This window comes from Suncus etruscus, chromosome 2, assembly GCF_024139225.1.
Source record: "Suncus etruscus isolate mSunEtr1 chromosome 2, mSunEtr1.pri.cur, whole genome shotgun sequence".
In the NCBI taxonomy this organism is placed as follows: Eukaryota; Metazoa; Chordata; class Mammalia; order Eulipotyphla; family Soricidae; genus Suncus; species Suncus etruscus.
In genome coordinates, this window is record NC_064849.1 from 109,145,232 (window position 1) to 109,170,127 (window position 24,896).

The 24,896-nt window shown below is 38.9% G+C and overlaps 1 protein-coding gene across 2 annotated transcripts in view; it reads left to right on the forward strand.

Moving 5' to 3' along the window:
- The first annotated feature begins 3,046 nt into the window (after window positions 1–3,046).
- Window positions 3,047–24,896, forward strand: part of PARP8 (poly(ADP-ribose) polymerase family member 8) — a 175,302-nt gene continuing 153,452 nt past the window's right edge. The window contains exons 1-3 of one of the 2 annotated variants that reach the window (XM_049768368.1): window positions 3,047–3,099; window positions 4,253–4,354; window positions 5,361–5,415. In XM_049768368.1, coding sequence (XP_049624325.1) covers window positions 3,063–3,099; window positions 4,253–4,354; window positions 5,361–5,415 — 194 coding nt within the window. In that variant the 5' untranslated portion in view covers window positions 3,047–3,062. Of the gene's footprint in view, window positions 3,100–3,708; window positions 4,131–4,252; window positions 4,355–5,360; window positions 5,416–24,896 lie in introns of those variants that run through there. The other variant, XM_049768367.1, reaches the window with a different exon arrangement.

Genomic DNA, 24,896 nt, shown 5'->3' on the forward strand with positions numbered 1-24,896 from the left:
TCTTTTTCACTGATCTTAGGTAGGAAATTTTCCAAGTCCTGAGAGGCACCCAGGGGAGGATTTACTCCTGATAACACTAGCATACTTGGGGAGTCTCTTCTCTTGGTTAATCCCATTTAACTCCCTGGGTAAAGTAAAGCTTTGCCTTTATTACTTTCTGCTTTATACTTTCCTTAGGGATAAAGAAGGGGTGGGATTCACTTAGGTAAGAAGCTCCAAGGATAAAGTGAAATAATGGCACTATAAGGTGTGTGTGTGTGTGTGTGTGTGTGTGGTAAGAAGCTCCAACGATAAAGTGAAATAATAATGGCACTATAAGGGGTGTGTGTGTGTGTGTGTGTGTGTGTTGGGAAGCTCTGAAGCAGTGCTCAGGAGGTCCAGTGGCTCCACCTGATATTCTCCACCTGTACTAGTTCAGGGAAAGCACTGGAGGATGTGGTGCTGCTTGCCCTGAAAAGCTGGACTATCCAGTGCTCTGTCACCACACTGTACAATTAGAGCTGTACCTAGTATTGCTGATGTGGGGATTAGGAAGACCTCCCTAATCGTGGTACTATCTCCTTATCTTCTAGAAGAGCCTTTTTTAAGAGCAGCTATACATTATGCCTCCCTCAGAATCCAACTTAGGGCTTCTTTGTGACTTAATTTGGCCTGTGGCTAGTAACAGACTGATTGACTCCCTAGTGAGACTTCCCAATATTTATTTAAGATGCTCACCTTCTCAAATGAGAGTAAACATTTTTTTGGTAATCTAGATGCTACCTTAGACTAGTTCATTAATTGCCTTTGAATCAGTTTTGTATTTTGTAAAATATAAAGAGTTATGACATCAACCTTAGGGTTATTTTTCAATCATTTTTATTGTGAATTAAAAATCTTTCACGGTAATATTTTAGGTATACAGTACATAGGACATACTTTGGGTACATTGAATCAGGGGGACCTTTGCGTTATTTTAATAACCTTAGGGGCATTAGGTTATAACCTTATTTCCTAGGGTTATTTTCTATAAATTCAAAATATATATCAATAATATAAGTTAAGCATTTAAAGAGCATCAGGCTTCTCTGAGTACATGTGAGTTACAAATGTCCACAAATGTTACTATTGAATCTAACTGTACATTCCCATTTCTGTACAATTCTGAATGGAACTTTCAGCCTGGGTCAGGTTACTTGTTTTCTTGTAATGTTTACTCTTTGATGACTTGAGATCACTTTTTTCCTTCTAGTAGGATTCCCCCCAACCTCGTGCCCTGGACTATAACATACAGTTATCTTTAATTCCTTACCCACATTTTGTCTCATTGAGCATGACTTGAACTTAGTCAATAAACTGAACAAGTGCCATATCAATGTGCTATATTCTTGAACAGATGTGAATGTGTGTATATGTGTGTAGAATACATGTAAATGGTGGAGACCCCAAAAAGCATATTGCTCTTATTTACTAAAAGTTTTTATTTAGAGAAATAAGGAGGGAAAGAATGGATAGTAAGAGATAGTGGGTACGAAAGAGTCTGAGCCCATGAGAAAGGAGTGAGAGATATAGATGAATGTGTTTAAAAGAGAACCTGAGCTTCTCCAGAAGTATAGGTACTAAAAAATCACATCTTTAGTTGAGTTGTTGAATGAATATCCACGCTAGAGAATGAAACAGCATATTTCTTTCAATAAAAACACAAACAATCTTGTTTAATGTGAGCCTGTGACAAAGGACGTTCTCGTCATGGGCAGTGTTGAATGGATCATGCCCAAATGTTATAGTATGGAACACTGATACCTTGATAAAGTTTTATTAGGTAAAATTCACTTGTAGAAATGCATATAAGGTAGATAGTCTAGTTTTTATTTTTTTATCTCATCTCTTTGAGTTAAAAATATTCAACACATCATACCTTAAGAACATTGGTAAGTCAGGTTAGCTTTGTTTAACAAAAACAGGGCAGACAGTGAAGCTTAGCTAAAGAAAAGAAAATATAGGACAACTACAAAAGGCCTATTTTTATGGAAAGAATGGCAAAAGTGAACCAAGATATGATTCAGACCCAAATGGCAGGGTAACTAAAATTTCTGTTAAAATGTTTTTGTAATAAAGGTGATATATTGAAAATGAAAGTGACATAGACAGACAACTCTAAAATTAACTCTTGTGTGTTGATATATATTTAACTTAGAGCCTGGGATGGAGGATTTAGCTTAACATTTTATTGCCAGGTAGAAGAGGAGAATTTTTTAGTAGCTAAACAGGGCAGGAAAGAATTGATACTGCCCTTACCCATTCATACTCCGTTTCTGGTGAGGCATGAGATGTAGGTCTTAGGGATGTGATTCTACTACACGAGAGGCTTTAATGCTTTGGGTAATGCAGGGGATCGTTTCCTCGCAGAATTCACAATGAATGTGATGTGTGTGAGGCTGTACAGATCATTTGTTTCCTCTTCTGCAGGATGTTAAACCATATAATCTCTGATAACTTTGGTCTCTAGGATCTTAATAGACCCTTCTAGAGGATCTTGAGATCTATCTAACACCCCCAAATATGACGGTGCTCCTGTCAGAATCCAGACTGGACAGATGCAGGCTCTGGACCAGTTTCACTGCTCTTGGATGCTGACAAGAAAACTGGTTGAATTCGGGTTACCTAAAGAGGAAAGAGGCTGCAGGAGCGACCCAATCAGCCAACATTGAAAAACCTCCCTTTTATACTCCAGGCGCTGCACCAGGCACTGGAAGTGCGGAGCCCCAAAGAGACTAGATTTGCTCAGGAGAGCTTACTCAGTGAAGGCAAAGAAAATCCACAAGAAAAGTGGCACCGGAGACCTATCCCAGGGGCGTATGGCAGTACCGAAGCAGAGCTGTGCCACAGCAGCCCCAGGTGTCCTAAGGCTGGAAAGAAAAAAAAAGTGAGGCTCCTGGCACTATCTCATTTCCAAACAAGACAGCCAGGTTGTAGGAGCGCCCTCTCCGCGATTGGCAAAGGCAGGCGTGATTTAAAATCACAACCCAGACAGATGTCCATCTTTTAGGAAGACCCCGGCACGTGTCCGCGGATTCTGCCAAATGTTTATGGACAGAAGTACCTGGCGGAGAGGAACTGGTGAGTTTTTGCAAGTGGAGGCAATCCCTCCAATGGGGCTGCCATTCCGAAAGGGCATTCCAAAGGCACTTAACTCCTTAGAATATTTGGGGGGGGGACCCCAAACATAAAAAGCAGGGGGAAAGCAAACAAACCCCAACAAACCGTCCAGGCGCGGGAGTCCCTGGTGTGCCTGCCAGGTTTGCTTTTCTGGAGTGTTCCCAATCTTGCCTGATGTGGCAACGGGGGAAGATCTGTTCGCTTTCTTTATTTTGATTTGCAAAGATTTTTTTTTTAATTGAACCCGCTGCTTCCTCTCAGTCACTCGGGCTTGGGTTTTCCATATGAGTCATAATTCCTTCCGAAAGTGGAGTCGAATTCATAAAAGTGGTGGAGGTGGAGGGGAGGCGGGGTGCCAGCGGCCGGGAGCCCGGGAGTCTTCATCCCTCCGAGCCCGCGGGCGGGGACGTCCAGCCTGCGCCCGGGATGGCGGCCCCTCGCAAAGCTCGGGCCGCGGGAGCCGCGGGGTGACCGGGGCGGCGGGCGGGCGGGCGCGGCTGGGGTTGCGGCGGGTGGCGCTGCAGCAGGCAGTCTGGGCACGGCCGCCGCCGCCGCCGCCCGCGGGCGCGAGTGTGCAAGGCCGGGCGACGGCGAGCGAGCCGCCAGGGGCGTGTGTGCCCGCTGGTCACCGAGCGCCGGGCTCGCCCCTGGCCGGCGCCCCGCCGCCCCCTCGTTGCTCTCCGGCCGCCTCCTTGCACCCCCGGACTTCCCGCGGCCGTGGGTCCGGGCGGGGGCGGGGAGGGCGCCGGGGAGACTCGGTGTCATCGCCATCCATTGTCAGGAGGGGAGGCGAGCGGAATCCAGCGGCGGCGAGCAGCGAGCAGCTGGGCGGTCACATCTGGGAATGCAAAGCCGGCCTCCCCCTCCTCCTCCTCCTCCTCCACCTCCTCCTCCTCGACCTCCTCCTCCTCCTCTCCCTCCTCCTCCTCCTGCTTTCTCACCCCGGATCACTTCCGAAACCACTTCGCCTTCAGCCCCTGCCTCGGCCAGAGGTTTCATTTTTTTTTTTTTTTTTAAATAATGGAATCTTGACAGAGAGGAGAGCCGCCAGCGTGCGAGCGAGCGGGGCGGGCGGGTGGGTGGGGTGGCAATCGCGGCTTGCTTCTTTTTCCAGGGATCTATTTCATGGGGATGTGTTCACGGCAAGAACGCATTCAGAAGGATATCGACGTCGTGATCCAGAAGTCCAGAGCCGACAAGGACTGCCTGTTTGCAGGTGAGTTTCTCTCTCATCCGTCTTCCCGGAGCCTCGGGTCTCATCTAGTGCTCTGCCCGAAGCCCGCTGGCACCCCTTTCCAGCTTTATTTTTCACCGCACACGTATGTGGGGTGCGAGTGCAAGGGGTGTGTGTGTGTGTGTATATGTGTGTGTGTGTGGACGTGTGCGCGCGCGCGCTCGGTGGTGGTGGCTTGCACGGCCCCATTCCCATTCCGGGGGTGCATTTGGCAACAGCTGCTGCAGTAAGAGCTGGACGGGGAGCCGACTAGACATCCCACGACCCAGTTCCCACCTTCGGGGATAGAAACCTGGTGGCCCTAGCGGGGTTCTGGGGCTGCGAGTGGTATATTTTTAGTTCCCCCGGAGGATGACCCCCCGTGTCCACGCTCGCTTTGCGCAACGGGCTGAGCGGCGGCGGCGGCCGGGAATGGAGCCCGTTGCGTTGCGTTGCGCCGCGCGGTGCAGTCCGGCTGCGCCCCGCTCCGACCTGCCTGTCTGTCCCCTCCTCCGGGGAAGGCGGCGCTGGCCCGGGCTCAGGCCCCATCTGCTCCCGTTAGGTTCCCGAGGATAGATAGACCAGGCAGTGCGTTGCCCCGGAAAGAGAAGGGAGCCCCGGGGTTTCGGAAGCGCTAAGCATCCTTGGCCCGGGGGTCGCCCCTCGTCCATTCTGCTCCTTGGAGAGAACCCCGTTTCTTGCTTTGGCAGCCTCTAGCTTGGCTAGGGATGCTTCCGGCCCCCGGGACCCAGGAAATTCCCGCCGTTGCCATGGAACCGGGCACTTGTTGCGGGGGGCGGCCTCCCCGCGGCGCCCGGGCCAAGGGGTGCGCGGTATCCGCTGGAGCGCGGGGCGGGGAGCGCGGACTTGGAGACTCTCCCCCCTCCCCCCAGTTTGTCGGCTCTTCCAAGCCTACTAGGGGGCTACTGCAAATTAGGGGGTCACAGATCACTTCCGCGGTGAATAATGCACTAGGGGGTAGCTTTTTAACTGGACTTTTCCGCTTCAGATTTCAGGTACTCAGACTCCACCTTTACTTTCACCTACGTTGGCGGCCCCAAAAGGTATTTGTGTGTCTAAGAGTTGCTTCATTTCCTGTTCACATGCTTGTGTTTCCTTTGTTCCTGGCGTGTTCCGCATTTTGGGTATCTTTTGGTTTTGTCTTTTTTTTTTATTGCTACCTCTCGTTATTTTTAAAAATCAAAGTGCCACCCTCTGACCCATGGTCACTTTCTGAGCCTGAAGTCCATGGGATCTTCGATTTGCTAGAAAAGGAAAAGGGTTCCATAGAAGCATTTCCAGATTGTATGCACACCGGTTAGACTCTTACTCTTTGCACTGGAAAGCAGTTTTGGAGAAGCCGCTAGCTAGTAAGGCGTTTTGGGGGGGTTATTCTTACAGTTAAGTAGGTGCCAGCGTGGAATACTATAGGGTATTATGTTAAATGCACAAAAGACTAAGATGTCACAAAATAGTTTAGCCTGAAGAATTGGGGCTGTAGGTCCCTATGTTTGCTCTACGTGGACCTAAAACAAACAGCCTGCCAGTGCTCCAGGTTTTTAATTTTCTTTCTTTTTTTTTTTTTAAGAGCGGTTTTTTTTTTGCTTTTCACAATCAGTTGTAGTAAAGAATTTGGAGGTCAGGAGGCTAAAGCATGTAGCTTCCCTCTGGAGGGAGAAGAATGAGAGCTACATAGAGAAGAACTGAATAAACAGTGTGAAAGTCCAAATTCTTGTTTTCAGGTGGTGCTTAAATGAAAGATGGCCATTAACAGGAGGTTTGCTGTTTTCTCTTGCTCACTGAAAATTGCAGCCCCTTTATCCCTTTGGAGATCCAGTAGTTTAACAGCATTGACCCGCAATGGAAACAATCTGATTAAGTTTTGCTGTCGTGCCCTGACATTCAATATCAGTTGATCCCATTCCAAAATACCTTTTAGTTAACAGAAATGGTTGTGGACATATAAATTGCAAAAGAAGCCACTTTCTGTAAATACGTTTTTCAAAAGCTTGGAATTAATGTAAATCTTTAAAATGCTTAGGGGTCTGTATTGTAATAATCTCCACTTCATAAAAAGCATTCATTAAAAGTTACCAGGGTGTCCACGTGAACAGTATGCTTAAGTTTGATGCATTGGCTATAAATATATTAGATAAATTTTAAAGAATAAAATGATAGTATTTCATAATAAACTGGCCTCTTAAATTTTGAATAAAGAGTGGTTAGAGGAAATGTAGCAAATGTATTACTATTCTAACTTAATATTCAGAAGGTGTTGGAATATGATCATCTTTGGGGTTATTTTGACAGTTAAAATATTCTTTGTAGTTCTGTGGGAATATCTTGCACTCTTACTGGTAGATATCTACTGGGATTGTTAGTTTCTCAATTTTTGCTGTTCCAGTAGTTAGAGGTGTGAACTGGTGTGAACTGGGAAATCTCTAGCTAGAACGACTTCTTAACTTCATGATTTTTAATATGGTACTTGAGATAATTTGGCCTTTATTCTTATCTGTACAATAAAAGGGCAAACAATTTCTAAATTCGCTTAGATGCTGCAGTAATTTTTTTTTATTGAACAGTACTGTCATATTAGTATGCCAAATTGTGGAGAAGGAAATGAATGTCTGCCAGAGCAAGGTTTGGGATTAGGATGAATACTCAAGCTAACATCAACTCTCATTTTTGGAACTAATATTTTGTTTCAAATATGAGAGACTTCTTTTTCAATGTAATCCTATTAAGATATAGCATTTTCTTTTGACTGATTTAAATACCTGACAGTGGCAAATCTAATGTTGTACAGCATGTTTTAAAAGAAAAACATTGGTACCACAGTTGATGTGATTGCTTTGTCTCCTCGAAAGCTTTATTAACAATACATTGTATACTTATTTTAATAGATAATAATACATTCTATAAATCTATCCTCTCATGAGCTTGCTGTTTATGGCACACAGCAATTTTCCTGCAAATAAAAAAATACCTTTTTTATGAGCAACATCAGAATTTGAATATTCTCTCTACCTCTCAATGAAGTGAGTCGATTGGATATTAAAAATGGAAACAATTTGGTTTTAAGATACGCTTATTAATTTATTCACTAACAGCATCATTTCAGGTAAACTAGACTTATTTAACCATTAAAGAAAATAAGATGCTTGTGAGAATACATGATTGTCTTAAATTATATTTTAGCAATCATTTCAAAAATATCAAATATAAATTTCAATTCAGGATGTACATAGTACACCATTTCTTCTCTGACACATCCTAGTTGTGTCTTGCTCTAAAGACAGGTTGATTTTATTTGTTCCTATTCAAACTCAGAAATCGGAAGAATTGTCTTTACATGTGTGTTTTACCTTTTTATCTTGTGGTGCAGTGGATTGAACCTAGGTCCTCACATATGTAAGACAATGTTCTAAAGGTGAGCTCCATTTAGCTTTTATATTTTCTTGGGTGGAGGGTATTGTGGTAACCAGCGATTATCTGCTAACAGGGCTTCATAACTTTCCGAGGGTCTGAGTATGTGGTGTCTGGGATAATAGTGGCCATATTGGAAGTGTTGGGGTTGGATTGAGTCCCTAGCCCCACCTATAGTGTCTAACGGCTTTGTAGGCCTGCACCCAGTAATGCCTGTTACATGAGGGAGGATGTGTTGCTAAGGATCAAACTTGATTGCTCTGATCGTGTGAGATATGCACCTTAAGCACTGTCCTATCTCTTTAGCTCTTGCATACACATGCTAATCTTTGAAAGTGTGTGTGTGTGTGTGTGTGTGTGTGTGTGTGTGTGTGTTGTCTGTATAAAAGGATGCTAGGATGCAAATATGTGAGCACTGGTTTGATAGCTTAGCAAACTGACCTTTCCTCAAAGGGGCTTGGAGCTTGTTAACGCAGATTATTCTGCTTTGGTGGTCTTCTGGTGAAGAAGGAAGGGGAATAAGTGGTTGGTGTGAAGCAAACGTGATTTCACAAAGCATTATTTGTTACCTTCATTTTTGGATAGGTACAGTGTGACTCCCAAGAGTTTAAGAAATACACGGATTTATGGTTATCTGCTGTGTAAACTCTGTTCTGAGACTCCTGAGGCTTGTGCTCATGTTTATATTAGTGTTTCAGTCCTTTGGACTGTGGAGACATTTGGGCATTAGAAAACTTCAGGCAATTGAGATTTGTAGCTTTAATGTCTCTTGATTGAGAAATAAGATGTATCAAAAGTTTTGTATTTGATTATCTATACAGGCACGGAAACTTGTGATGTATATATGTTTGAGTGTGCCAGAAATTACCTAGTCAGCCTGTAAGCCCTGTTCACTAGACCACATATTCAAATGTTTCCAGGGAGAGACAGATAATGTAGTTGTGTAGGTTAATGAGAGCTGTGGGGACTGTGGTGTGTCTGAAACTATTTAACTTAATTAAAAAAAAAATAGCAGCCCTGCGGTGATCAAGCAGACTTTCTGGGGTATGTAATACTCCTGGCCTCCTCAAGTATTAGTTCCATGATATGTCTGTGAGAGGAAGACTACCTGGCTGTGTAAATACGTTGGTTTGCTTTTGATGTTCTGAGAAATCTATGTGCCTTCAGGGGTGGGGAAGTGACAAAGGTAGAGAAGTATTCCAGTCATTTAAAAGATATTTGGGTTTTTGTCACTGAAGACTTACATGCTCTGACAGAAATCATGAAATTAGGAATTACTTTGAAACCATCTATGAAAATTTTCTCTTGAGACAGGAGATGGACTATATAGTTTCTAATAGCACTCTAGCTCGGAGCTCTTGTCCAGGTTTTTTTCTTTCAGGCGTTCTTGAGATGTAAAAATGAAAGATGACATTTTAAGTAAAAAACATTATCATGTCTAGCATGCTAGCAGGGAGACTTGCTCCCCGTTCTCCTTTTTACACAGATTATTTGGTGAAAAAAGGAAGTGTGTGTTCCATGGACTCCTGAGAAAAACTATTTTGGAAATGAGAAGGAAAGAAAGCTATGGGTGGTGTGAAGGACCACATTTCATACCCTTTTGGTGGACTTCAGCTTCTACATTACCTTTTTCTGTCTTGTATAACATTTCCTTTGAGAAAGATTTCATGGTTTGAAGAGCTTTAAAGCCACTGACCTAAACTAACCACCAAATGAACACAAGTATAATTTATTGAGGCTTAATATTAAAATACTTTTGACACTTCAACCATTTCGCTTATTTAAGACAGAATAAAACACATCCTGTGTTACTGGCTACTTTGTATTAAAGGTAGAGAATCTGAGATTTGGTGATTTTAAGTATCAGATCGCTGCAAGCCGCTTTCTTGCAGCGCCAGTGGGATTTCGATGAATTCACTTAAGGGAGAGTGGGTTGCCCGAATTGGCGTACAGAGAAATATGAAATATGAAATAAATGAAACCACACAGAGTATGTGGGGTCCACACATCTTCTGGCAGGAGTGCAGGAGTGCGACAAGTTTATTTTCCAAATGGGTTTTTATAGGGGTAAGCTAGTCAGAGGTGCAGAGAACCGATATTTACAATAACAAGGCAAGGTTAATTGCAAAGGAAAAGGTAACACTCAGGGCAGCTTTTAACAACCAACCTTAATTGCAAAACAAGGGTTAGGAGGAGGAAAGAAATATCTAGAAACTTGATCTTCCTGAGCTGGGATTCATTGTTTTTGGGATCAAGCACAGGAAGAAACCAAATCTCCTAAAGTGTGTTTTTCCTATTTTCTGAGCAGAGTCAATTTCGCCCTTGTTTCCAAGAAACTTCACCTGCAAGGACATATTTGAAACATTGTCTGAACTTTAGGGTTATACATCTCCAGAAAAAGGGGTTCTCTTAGTAATCTTTGGTGCTGGAATTTCTGAGCCAAATTATTTGATAGAGATCACAGTTTTGCCTGAGATAATGCCAAGCATCTCTTCGGAAATTCCTCAACCATCCACGGAGGGGAAAAAGGCATCCACAGTGGGCCTTTTGAGGAACCCCGTGGGGGATATTGCAGTTCTCCCCACCAGGAAAATCTAAGGATACTTCTGGTGGGCTGAATTCCCCTAAACGTTTATGATGCCGTGGCATCAAATAAAAGCATGTAGAAATATTATGTTGCAGTGTAAGCCATTTTTTTCTAAGGTTTAAGGGACATTGGTGGAATTGGCATGGCTAGACTAGCTGGTAATGTTGGGAATGGAGGAAGCTTGCTAATAGGTTGTCTGCTATGGGCAGAATTAAAATCTCACTGGTTGGCAAGCTAATAGGTTGTCTGCTATGGGCAGAATTAAAATCTCACTGGTTGGCAAGGAAGTTCCCTGTGCGAGGCATTTTTAGTAGGGAAACTGAGAATAATGGCTATAGAGTTATTATGCAAGTATTGGGTCTCTTTTTTAAAATTCCCCATTCTTTTTTCATGCAGCATTAATAAGAAAAACGTGTAAGTACACTTTCATTAGTTTTAAATATATTTTGTAATCTCTGCACCAGTTTTTATTTCAAATACATCTTGCAGTTTCATTTTTATTCTTTGAATTTCTGAAAGCACATCTTCCAGATAATTCCAAGAAACAAATAATAAGAATGTTTTTTATTACTGAGGCTTATCATTATTATTTTGCCATCTGTGATAGAAATTTGGTATTCCTGGAGTCAATTTACTGAAATGTTGGACATATCTACTTATAAAAATAACCGTTTACTTTCTGTATGACTGTACCCTTTCCAGTCTTTCCCTGGTCAGTGTTGTTTCACCTGAGCCAAGTGTTGTGCATCCAGAGTCTCACATTCTTTTCACTTGTTTATTTGCTTTGTTTTAAATTTTTTTTAAAAAAAATATTTATTTTGTGTCTGTGGACTATGCTCAACTGTACTTAGGGTATATGCCTCCTTCAGTGTCCAAGGATCACTTCTGGTGGTATTTGGAGAGTCATCCAGAGTGACAGGAATTGAATTTCTGTCAGCTGTAGGGAAAGGAAGCATCTTACTGGTTGCACTATTTCTCCAGATTCTTTTTGACTTTTTGCTTTTCGTTTTTGAAGCAGAAACTACCAGTGGTGCTGGAAGACACTAAGATTACTTTCAGCAATGCTGAGGAGGCCATGAAGTGCCAAGGATTAAACCTGGGGCATTGTGCATACCAAGAATGTGATCCAACCTTTTGAGCTGTCTCCTTATCTCTGTTTTCATTTCATCTGAGATGCTATGTACTCGTAATTTGAAACCAGGGCTGAGATATGCCTCCTCACTTTTCATTCTTGCTCTTTGCCCAGTCATCTTAATTTAGGTCAGTTTGATGTCTTAAAATTCGTGCTTAACTAACTTCTTTCCCAGCTGGTTCATTTTTACCCAAAATCTTTAAGCATGAATTTAGTCATAACATTCATCTGCTGAGAAGCCTTTTTATGCAATCATAGTTTTTCCATAATGAATTTAAACATCTGTTCTTGGCCTTCAAATATCACCTTCTCTATGCACTTACGCATATTTCTCAGACTTTCAAGCTCTAAGTTACTACAATTTATTGAGAGTCTTCTCGGTTAGTAGTTTGTATTAATTTAGTACATTAATCTCTCACAGTGGTTCAAGGTTTATTGATTGATAGGATCAGTGTCATAGAATATGTTTTACTTAAGATTCCAAGTCTGCGGTTTATATGATCGCAGTGACCAGTTTATTTGATCCTTTTTTTGACCACAAGTGCCATCTTTGTGGAAATGTAGATTATTTATGCTCAAGAGAAGCGTACAGTAAGAACAAAGAGAGAGAGAGAGAGAGAGAGAGAGAGAGAAAGAGAGAGAGAGAGAAGGCAGAATGAATCTGAGGAAGATGTGCTCAGAATGTGAACAGACTGACCCTGATCCAGTATAGAAAGGGCAGCAGTTTCGTGAGGTTAGTTTATTTGTATGTCGGTGCTATTCTACTTTGTGACTGACACCGTATTGGTATCAAATGCAGGATGCTAAATTGTTCCTTATGAAGTATAAAAGGGAGACATCCACTTAAGGCATTCTATATTCAGATCACTTTTGCCTTTAGAGAAACCAGCAGAAACCTAGTTGCTAACGGTCTTTGTCTCAACTGGTCTCTTTATGAGCATTTGTAATGTAACCTGAAAACACATTGTTAATGACTTGAAAGTATTGTTAGGATTTGTCAACCAAGTCCAAAATGCTGTCATTACTTGAATTTGACTCATTCTTTATATTGTTATCCAAGATCACTTTCAGAATTTTTACTGTTTTTGAAGCATAGAATTGAATCAGAGATGAATATATAACTTTTTCATTTGATAAATGTTCTCATGGACCACAACAATTTCATTGGAGAACAAACAAGATTACTAAGGAGACAGATGTCTAATAAAAGAATAAGCTAAATAAAAATAAATAGCAAAATATAAATCAACACTGCTTAAAGATTAGGAATTTAGTTATCACCATGATGCCTCGATTATATGTATTTTCTATTATTCATTAAATGATAATATTTCCAAATTATACACTATAGCATATCTAGACTAATAGTCTATGAGTATATAACCATTCAAATGTCTGGGAAATTCTACTTATTAAATGATAGTAATATTTTTGTATTATACATTATAGCATATCTAGACTAATTAGATTGTATGTAACCAGCCAAATGTCTGGAAAATTCTTAATAACTAGTTTTAGTAATCGATTTTTATACTACTTTATATATATGTTTATATATATTTGAACATTTTTATATATTAGGTTACATTATACCTAAGAGTGAATAGAGTATTTAAGGATCTTAATGCTGATTTGACTTTAGACCTGGAACATCTTGAGAGAGTTATTTTGTGGAAAAGACTGTCAACATAAGAGTTTTATTCACTGAAATAATTTTGAGTAAGCGGTATTATACAAATGGAAATTATTAATTCAGATTGAGCCCTGAAGAATTTATTTTCAGTAATTTTATAGAAGTTGCTCTATGACAAGGAAAGCATCCGTTAAAGGCATTTGGTATTACATGTCTAAACTCTTCCACATGAGGCTTTACTTCTCTGGGTCTCTTATTCTTTTTGTTGTGTTGAATACATTTATGATAAGGGCTCTTCACTATTCTTAATCAAAGCCCTGAAGTTAGCAGGGCTCTCTTTGGCACATGATTAGAAGTCAGTTTCATAAGGAAGTGTTAGAAATGGATAATGATTCACTGCAGCAGACGTTCTCATTATGTCCTCTTCAATGCTGTCACTTTGACTGCAGCAAAGCTTTATAGTGAGCAGTCTTTAATGGGAAGATGCATTTGGAGAAGCTTGCAAGTGAGGGAAATGATTAATTTATCTGAATGTTTCTTTCTTTGATAAAATGCATTTAAAGAAATCAATGAAGGTGGATTGGAGCGATAGTATGGTAGATAGGGCATTTGCCTTGCATGTGGCCAATCTCTAGCACCACATAGGATCATCTAATCCCACCAGGAATGATTCCTAAGCACAGAGCCATGAGTAAGCTCTGAGCATATCCGGGTGTGGCCACAAAGCCCCCCACCCCATCAATGAGCATATCTATTTTGCATAATATTTTCCTTGAAGTGAAGAAATGAGAACTTTTATAAAGCTTTCCTTTTCTCTCTTCTCTTCTGCCTCCTCTTGCCTTTTTCTTTCCTCTCCCCTATCCACAACTACCTTTCTCTTACTCCCTTACTCCCTTCCTCTCCTTTCTAGTGGTTTTTTTTTTTTTTTTTTTTTTTTTTTGGCCACTCCAGGCTGTGCTCAGTGTTTACTCCCGACTGTGTGTTCAAGGGATCATTCCTAGCAGTGCTCAGAGAACTATATGGAATGCTGGAGATTGATCTTGGTCAAGCACTGGCAAGATGATTGTCTTATTTGCTCCAACTTCAGTTTTAATGTCTTTCTCAACATTTTTCAACATTTGTTAGAAAACTCAGCCTCCCCCTTCTTTCTGGAGTGTCATTTACTACACTTGAGGAAGCCATATAGATGGCTTCAAAATGCACTCCTGTGGACAGTGGGCCAGATACATATTTAAAATAATTTATGTTGAACTTATGTTGAAAGTACAAATATTTCTCTATAAATACTCCATTGTGATTTTCCTCTTGCTGGAATACAGTAAATTCTAGGTTTTGCATTTGGAAGTTGATGTGTGAAATCTGAATTGAGTGAATACATGATTATGATATATATTTGCTAATCTGGACATATCCCTGTCATTGATCTTCATAAGAACTAAGTGTTAGATGTTGGCATGTACGAGACCTAAGCAGAATGCTAAAATCTGTTTCATGGATGAAAGCTGATGCAGTCATCATTTTTCATTAAACTGAACTATAGCTAGAGATGCATCAAAGAAAGAAAAGTTAGGCCCTTCAAATGAAGAGCAGTCATCACTTTATTCAATACGGAATTCATTATGAATTCTAAAGTGAATGGTCAAATTCATTTTAGTTAACTAAGAAAAAAAGATGGAATATTTCTCTGTGAAACAAATTTTCCACAATTTCTTCTATATCCTTATGGAAAAACCAGGCTAGAATGGTGATTTCAGACTTTTAATTAAGTGGCTTCAATGAGAGTTACATATTTTTGACTTGATTTTATACCCAAATGATACAAAAGGATATGACCAAGAAAAGTCTTGAACTTAAATCTTTTGAAATTGTACTCCTTTAACTTGACATATTGGGAAATGTTGCACTTCAAAAGTACCTCTAATCCACGATGCAGGCATTCACTACTGTGCATTTATTAGAATGGTCAAAATCCAGAACTCTATAATGCCAAAGGAACACCCTTTTACTAATCTCCAGAACAGTAGTTTTGGAAACCAGTTTGGCAATGTCTTAAACTAATTCTTAACATATGACCCAGCAGTCACACTCTTTGGTTGGTATTTATCCTGAAAATTGTAAAGTTTTGTCAACCCCCAAAACCTGCTAATTATATTAAACTTATATCAGGAATAGTCAAAATGGTTTTCAGTAGGTTAATGGATACATAAACTGTGTTACATTCCAATAATGAAATATTACTCAGTATGAAAAAGGAACAAGCTGCTAAAAGCCACAAGAAGTCCTGGAGTGAATCTAAATTCATGCTCCTTAGGTGAAAGAAGTCAATCTGTAAAGCTTTATATAAAGGTTTCACTCTAGAAAAGGAAACATAACTGCAGACTTATTGGTTATCAGGGAGTGGGAGGAGGGAGGAATAGGCAAAACATTGAAATTAGGATGATGCTCTAGTCTGATTCTCTGTTTGCTGTATACGTGTCATTACAAACTTGTCAAAGTTCACAGAAGTGTAACGTATAGAATAAACCTTTTTTTAACCCAGGTGGTAATTGATTCAGTGTAGATTTATCATTAGTAATGAATGTACAGGTCTGATGAGAGACTTTATAGGAAGCAGGGAAAATAATGTGTTTGTTGGTAGGGTTAATTTAAGGAACATGCACACATATTATTCAGTTTTGTTCTAAAACCAATACTGCTCTCAAAAATAGCTTTTTAAAAAAACAATGACAATTTCTTAGAAACTTCCAGGCAAGAAATGTTGTCTATCAAAGACATAATTTTTTTATATTACCAATCCATATAAATTAAAATCAGGGAAATATAAACTTATTTTTATTAAATAAAATGCCTTGACATAAAACTATAATATATAATTTATTATATAGATTTAACCTGTAGTTAATACATAGAAAAAGTTGTGATTTGGTGTAGAAACCTATAACCTTTATTTAGATAGTGATTATAAAATTTACAACTAAAATTATTTAGTATTTGTAAAATGCTCTAATAGCTTACAAAACTGCTGTGTAGCAAATTTCTGTTCACCATGGAAAGACACTGTTTTATTATACTAATTCACCTCTCAAATAAAAACAGGAGTTGGTTCCATCATATTTTTTTGTGGCTAGATAGTAAGCTTAAACATAAAATTATGCTACCTATATTCACACATTCACAGACCTGCAGGATATTTTGTCACTGTGGGGCATTTGAAACACACAAATGCATTATAAACAAAAAACAACAAAATAATGTTTCTCCTTGGAACATTTTGGAACATTTGGATATAATATTCTTCTGTTCTTGTTTTTTCAGCCATCCCTGGTGATGCTCAGGGGTTACTCCTGGCTCTGCGCTCAGAAATTGCTCATGGCTTGAGGGACCATATGGGATGCAGGGGGATCGAACTGTGGTCCTTCCTAGGCTAGCACGGGCAAGTCAGAAGCCTTATCCCTTGTGTCATCACTCCGGCTTCTATAATATTCTTAATCACACATGCACACATGCAGTTCTTAAAGACAGGAATCATTGAGAATTGCTTTGCTCTGTGCATTTTTTTTTTTTGCAAATTAAGTAGACATAGGACTATTTATTTAAAGTTTTTGTTTGTTTTGGGGCCATACCTGGTGGTCTCCAGGTCTTTCTCCTGGTTCAGTAGTTAGGAATCAATCTTGCCAGTGCTTACTGGACTACATAGGGTGTTGGAGAGTGAATTTTAGTTGATAACATGAAAGGAAAACATCTTACTTGCTGTACTATTTATTTATCCCAATATAAAAAAATCTTGGTTCCACACTACTACATGTAGAACTGTAACAGACTGATGACTTTTTAAATTAATTTAAATGTATCTAAGATGATAGTCTTAATATTTTAAAATGTACTTAAGATGAAGTTTATAAACATTTTTGGATCTTATAACATTGAATTTTATATTTTCCAAAGTAAAGATTGAGATGAGCTAACTTTGTAAGATTATTTTTAAAGTACCTCATGTTATATGGTGGTATAGCAGGATAGACATATTTACTTGGTTTTTGCCAACTATCCAAATGACTCAGTTTCCCTGAGCCTTGATTTTATTTTCTGTGAAATAACAGTAATATTTCAGGGTTTTCAGGATTAAACTGGGTAAGATGTCCCAAAGGGAATCTTGAAGGCCATTCCTTAAGCTTTGTACTTCGTGTTCATTAAATAGAATCACAGGTTTTCTTTCATGAGAAGTTATAGGCAAGAATGTAGTTTCAGATCAGCAAGTTCAAGGCTCACAAAGCAAAGATCAGGACAAACCAGGCATAGGTTTTCAAGTGCACTATTTGTATACAGACTCCTAATTTTCCAGTAAGGATGTGCAGCAACACATACCAAACATTGTCACCCAGATTCTTCATTTTCATGTTTTTATTAGGGTACAGTCAAATAGATATAGATGATTTTTTGATTTACGTTTTGAGATTGTTTGAATTCAAGAAGCAAAGTGGTACAGTGTAGCACAAGACTTTAGGCTTAAGTACAAACCCTCTTTATCAGGCAGAATTCCAAGGACTCGGAGCTCATTTCCTAGGAACTGGCCAAGTGCCAAACTTAAACATACAAGGTTTGAGCAGTTAAGAACTCAGGTAACCCTTTCTGCATATATTTTGAGAGTGTAGCCCTGGACTTGACAGAGAAGGCAATACAGGGTATCATCAGTCAGATTAATTCAATTCTAGTTCTTAGAGTCAGGACCTTTTGAGCAAGATGAAGAAAAAACAATTGCCCTTTCCATTATTTAGTAGGACAATAGTACTGTCTGACTAGAATTCAAAAGTTTTCTTAATTTTAACAGTTTTTAATTTGGAAAATGAATTGCCATTGAATAACCACTTCTAATAAAATGATGTCAAATGTACACAAAAGTTAAAAAAAAAAAAAACATTCTCTTGGAGCTGGAGTGATACCACAGCGGAAGGGTGTTTACCTTTCACAGGGCAGATCCAGGACGGACTTGGTTTGATCCCCGGCATCCCATATGGTCCCCCTAGCCAGGAGTCACCCCTGAGCGTTACCTGGTGTGGCCCCCAAACCAGAAAAACCAAACAAAAATGCCATTCACTCATCTACTTGCCTATACTTTTATTTTTCTATTGCATTCTGATTTGTGGTCCACAGCTGGAGGTGTTCAGAGGGTATTTCTGGTTCAGTGCTTGGAGATCACTCTTGGCTGTATTGAGGGACTATGTGGTGCTTGGAGAATTCAGTCCAGACCTCTTTCATGCAAAGCATGTGCTCCAGCCAATTGAGCTAAATGCCCAGACCTGCTAAAAGTACCATTTTCACAAAATACAGATCTAAACCATTGTAATACTTAGAACCTAAAGATTCTTCTGACTCACATTTAGTCTATTATAAGATTATCAGAGAGTTCTACTGATACTTATTTTCTTCCTTCCTTCATGTTAGGGGTTCCTGGGTTTTCTATCTATACTTTTAGAATTGTCGGGAATTATTATTTTTTTTGTATGGTATACCCAGAGGTGTTCAGGGATTACTTCCAGTTTTCTGTTCAAGGTTTAATTCTGGTGTGGTGCTCAGGACATATAGTTACAAGGATGAAAAAGGATTTGGCCACATGCAGTTAACCCAGGAATTTTTTAATGTAGCAAGTTACAGATTTTTTTACATTTTTTATTTTCTTTTAATTCTGTTTTTTCCCTTTCTGTGATTGATTTGTATAATATGAAAATTGTTGTTTTAGAAAGTCCACCTATTTCAGATTCTGTTCTTATCAGATAGTGCATACAAAACAGCCTCCCAATAGTTTACGTGTATTGTTACTTTTGGTAATTTCATTCATCTAATCAGACATACATGGACCCTCTTCCTAATAAACAGAATTATATAAGGGCTGCCTCAGATGCAAGTGATGATGCCAAAGTAAGTAACATCAAGGTGGCAATCTAAATACATTGAAGTATTACGTTGAAATCTAAATTCTCACATTTTCACAGAGAAATGTCACAACTTCCTTCTTCATAGTGGTTATGAAGTTACCTTTTGATGTAGATTTTAGAGATATGAGAAAAAACACTTGGGAGTTTTGTAATCAAGAATTTCATAGCTGAGCAAAAACTCTAATAACAGGGCTTGATAAAGGAGCAATTATAAGACAGGGAAATAATTTTTGTTTTAAATTATCTTTATACTTTTGCCTTAGAAACTTTCTCATTTTCTTTTTCATATTGAAGGGTATCTAGAGAAGCTATTAGAAGGAAATTCTCTCTCATGGCCGGGATTGCTTCAATACTCGCATTTTTAATTAAATTAGTTGGTTATTTGAATGTTCAGCGATATAAAGGGAAAGCTTTTCAGATTTCTTTGGGATTGGAAACTTCGATAGTCATCACTTAAGCTCATTGTTTAGACTGCCTTCATTATCCAGGATCAGTTCCCTTTATTATTTTTCACAGCTCCCTCACTGTAGATTCTCATACCTCACACATTCTCTACAAGTTCCCTCACAAGTTTCCGGTGTGCTTCTTTTTTTCATAATGACTCTCACAGCTGCTGCAGTTGCTACAACAGTAAAGATGGGAAATTAGAAGGGTGAATAGGGCTCTTATTGCTTTATCATTGACTCAAATTCTTCCTCTGCTTAAAATACAAATACCTATGACTGAAATTCAGCAACTTTGTAATTGTATTTCATGGTGATTCAGTTTAATAAAATATGCACTTATTCTGTACCATTCCCATACATAGATCAGTTGATCTATGTAACACACCTAAAACCTAGGGCTAATCAATATTTTTTTAAATTGGCAAGTGAATGGTTGGTTGTTCCCCCTCTTACAACTTGCGTAAGTGTATTGATCTGTTATACTATTTAAAGAAAAACATTCTCATAAGTATTTCACTTTTATATGTTATATTTGAGGTGCCCTTTTAAGGGCTAATTTCTAATATCTGGAAGCAGTGTGGTAATAAATAATTAAATGTGTTAAGATTAAGTAATCAGACTTTATAGAGAAAAGAGGACCAAAATCTTGATTGACTTAGCACAGATCTTCATTACCAGGTATTGCTTTTATGTTATTAAGGAAACTCAGGAAGTTAGAATAGATAGGACCAGAGAGATAGTACATCTGGTATGGTACTTGATTTGCATGCAGCTGACCCAGGTTCTATCGCTGACATCCTATATGGTGCCCCAAGAATCGCCATGAATGATTTCCTGAATGCAGATCAGGAATAAACCTTGAACATCAACAGGTGTGGCCCCCAAACACACAAACAAAAAGAGAAATTAGAAGAGTTTCTTTCAATTACTCTTTAATCCTGTAAGTTGAAGCTCCTACTTAGGATGCAAAATATTTTGTTTTGTTTTTATAGGGTAATTATTCTAGTTGATATTGTGGCCTGGCTTTCCCAACCCTCAACCCCAACACTATCTGCACTTAGCTCTTCCCACACTTTTTAACTTAACTTGTAATGTGATGTGACCAGAGCTCAAATATCCAAGCTTTCCCAATGGTGTCTAAATTAATGTAGAATTGGTTCAGGACTTGTAGGAACATAAAGACATGGCCTTCACACAACTGAACAAAAGCCTCAAGTCTGTGACATAGTTTTTGACTGTTTAAAATTTTTTGACATATTTTATATTCTTCAGTTTATGGCAATCATTTCATATTCTCTATCTTATAACTTGGACTACCATGATGTACAAATGTTGCACATAAATACATTTGTCATAATGATAAGTAACAATGTATAAGTAGTTGAAACTATGCTGTTTGATCAGGTTATACCAATAATAATGTACGTTCCAGAACACATCAGTACCTCCATTTTTGAGTGGAGAAAATATGGTTTTTAAAGGATTATCTGTGAGCAATCAAGACTGGTACGTGATTATAAATTGGCCTTTGGTTTTGAAAATGAGTTCAAGAGATTTCTTCCTGAAATATTATATTAACATTTTGCTAAGCTAAATTTTAAATAAATCATCTGGGCTTATTTATAGTCATTTAACATTTTCAGTTCATGAGATAGCGTTGATTCTTCTTGTTGGAAAATACTAAAATGATATTTAATGTGATGTCTACCTTGGTACTGTGGAAATGTAGGGCATTTTAAATATCATGTCTTAAGTTAACATAAAATTACCAGTGTCATGCCATACAGAGAAATATTCTGTGCTTTCTTACATATTCTTCTAGTCTTTTATTTATACAACTAAGCCTAGAAGTCCTTTTCTTTCTTTCTTTCTTTCTTTCTCTTTCTTTCTTTCTTTCTTTCTTTCTTTCTTTCTTTCTTTCTTCTTTCTTCTTTCTTTTTATTTCTTTTTTCTTTTTTTCTTTCTTTCTTTTTTTTTATTCTTTCTTTCTTCTTTCTTTCTTTCTTCTTTCTTTCTTTCTTTCTTTTCTTTCTTTCTTTCTTTCTTCTTCTATCTAACTATCATCTATGTATCTCTATCTGTATGTATGTATGTATGTATGTATGTATGTATGTATGTATGTATGTATGTTTGGGGGTTATACCTGCTGGTGCTCAAGGGTTGTTGCAAGTCAGCCCCTGAAGAGGTTGACTGATGAAGGGATGGAGGATGAGGTCTTTCCCCTTCAGCTCGGAGCACGCGTCTGCCACCTGTCTAGCCTACGGTTCTGAGGTGAAACGGCGGATAAACAGCTCGCAGTAAGGCAGGCTTGTGGAAATATTAGCTTTACTCAGTGGACAAGACTGAAGTCCAAAGCCTCAGCATCAGTTCCTGCCAAAAGCCTCTCGCCTTCCACAGACCCTTGTTTTTATCCCCCAGAATCAGGTACCACCCAATGGTGGGATCAGATACCACCCAATGGTGGAAGCAGAATCAGGTACTACCCTAGGGTGGGGGCAGAATGCCAGGTCACACCCTAGGGTAGGGCACAATCACCGATCAGGTTAGGGTCAGTAACATAATAATCCCCTAAAATATTTACATACACAACAAGGGTTACTCCTGGTTCTGTTCAGAAGTCACTCCTAGGAGGCTCAGGGCTCAGGGACCATATGGGATATTTGGGGATTGAACCCAGGTCATTCACGTACAAGGCAAACACTCTACCTACTGTGCTGTTCCTCTGACTCCAACCTTATACTATTTAAAAGTTTTAAAATTGGGTCACTTAAATGTTGTCAGGCTTCTAATTAATATTTACTATCCTCATGAATAATGATGATAGATTAGATTCATATCCAATTAGTTACATCACTACAAATGAGAGGACAACACAGTAAGATCTCATGTGTTAGTCAATTTTTTGTAATGTCTTATATACATATGATAGGATTCTTAAAATTTCTTTCTTTACTAATATTGGAACATATGTTTTGATAGGAGTGTGCTTTTGAGGAAAGCAGATAGAACTCAGATAGACCTGGAAAAGACTTGGTCCTAGTATTTATGGAGTAGGGCAGGAGATTTGAATTGAAAAAACCTGAGGATGATAGAGATAACAGATTAGCAGCAAAATTTTGTGATCCCAGAGATATGTCTAAAGAGATGGAGGGTTCCTGTGGTTAATGCAGCAGGAACTCAAATTAAAAGCCATCCACCCAGGAAATGATTTAAATATCCTGCTCCTTGCTGGAGTATGAATACTTTATTTACTTTGCGGAGCTGTTTGACCCTTTTCAGAGATTCCATCAATTTCAGATGTAATGTAAATACATTTTCCCTTTGGCTATTGTACAAGGACGTTGAAGATTAATTAAATAAAAGAAAGTAGTGCATTAAACTCCCAGGAGACTAAGGAGCTATTTATCATTTTTCTCATCATTCATTTTGTATTTATTCATTTTACAAAAAAAATAGTTGGATACCAATTATAAGAAGACACCATACCAGGTGCCCTGCATGGTGATGAATGGTTAGGGTGACTTCTAGCCTCATTATGCTATGTGTTCATATTTTATTTGTTGAGTCCCATTATCATATGAGTAATTATGCCGGATATGCTGCCAATCTCAGCTAGAGTAGATCTGTGAGTAACAATATTGACACATTCATTATTTTCTTCATAAATTTAGAACTAATCTTTAATTTCTGATGTTAGATATGCATAAAAGCAATGTTTTCTTTCCATATTAGAATCAGCACTATAAAACTACTTTGTTACACACAAAAAAAATGACGATTGCCCCCCCCCCCTTTTGAGATGTCAAGGATAAAATCCAAATATCAATGTATCTGAGGCATGGGGTTTACTCCTTGGCCACATCTATAGCTCTGAAAAAAAAAAGGAACCTTATGAGCCAGAGAGATAGCACAGTGGTAGGGCGTTTGGCTTGCACGCAGCCAACCCAGGATGGACTGTGGGTTAAGTCCTGCATTCCATATGGTCCCCCGAGGCTACAAGGAGCTACATCTGAGCGCAGAACCAGAAGAAACCCCTGAGTGTCACAGGGGTTCCAAAAACAAAAACAAAGAAACAAACAAAACCCAACAACAAAAAAATGGAAGCTTATGATTTTTTAACTTGTTTTTTATTTGTTTTTGGTTTTACACCTGGTGGTGCTCTAGAGGCTACTTCTGACTGTTCAGAAGTCTCTGGTGGTGTTCAGGGGACCTTGCGAGGGGATGGAAACCTCGCTGTCTGCATGTCAGCACTTAGCCTGTGAACTATCTCTCTGGTTTAACCTTATAATATTACTTGTGAAATCTTTAAATCTAATATTCATATTCCTTAATTAGCATTAGATACTTAACCTTTGGTAGTTTGAATTCAAATGTTATCAAGCACACACATTTAGACTTTTTAAATAAGTATTTATAAGCTATTCTACTGGAAGAAAGTGCATGGTTCTCCAAAAAGGCTTAAGTGAAATCTTCCTAGCTTTAATAACTTAAACTGGTTTGCTCCGGAAGCTTATTAAGTGAGGAAAGAATAATTTGATTATCAGTCTGAAAATGTAAATTTTAACTCTCTTTAGCTCTCTTTTGGAACTAGTAAAAATAGTTAAATTTGTCATGAATATTTTGATTCCTTCTGGATTTTAAAGGAATTAAGGGTCTAAGTTTGCATTTGTGCTTTTGGTAAAAGAAACAATTAGTGCTGGAATCAGAAACCCTTGTCACTGTTTAAGTATGTAAAAATTTTGGAATGTTGAACTCACATGAAAATTTGATCTGAAAAAAGCTTGATTGAAAATAACGGTGACAACTAAATTTAAATATACATATAATACTCTCATATGCTTTTCCTTTTCACCTTACAGAATATCATAAAAATGATGAAGTTCCTAAAGGTAGTCCTGACAGGGCACCGACATTCAACTTCTGCCTGAATCACACCTGCCTAGCAAAAACCTTAATATTTCCTGTAACTCCTTATCTACAATGTGGTCTTGTCAAAGTGATGTCAGTATGGTCATTTGAAAGCTTTAGCAAACCTCACAAATGGCAAGCATTTCAAATCCTGCCTCCTGTGCTTTTCTCAAAAGCTGGGTGTGGGATGGATTCTCATTGTAGGTGGTTGCAGGGCACTCACGGAACTTGAGATTCTGATTTCAAGTCATTTAACATGTGTTGTTTCATCTGTCCCATTTTTAAAAAGTCACCCCAGACAGATTGTCTGTAAATTCTTTTTAAAAAAGAAATGCAGACTTTATGATTTTTCCTAATCTTGCATTTTGCATTATTTAAATTGTGTGATTGGGGGCTAGAGTGATAGCACAGCGGTAGGGCATTTGCCTTGCACATGGCTGCCCCGGGATGGACCCAGGTTCGATCTCTGGCATGTAATAT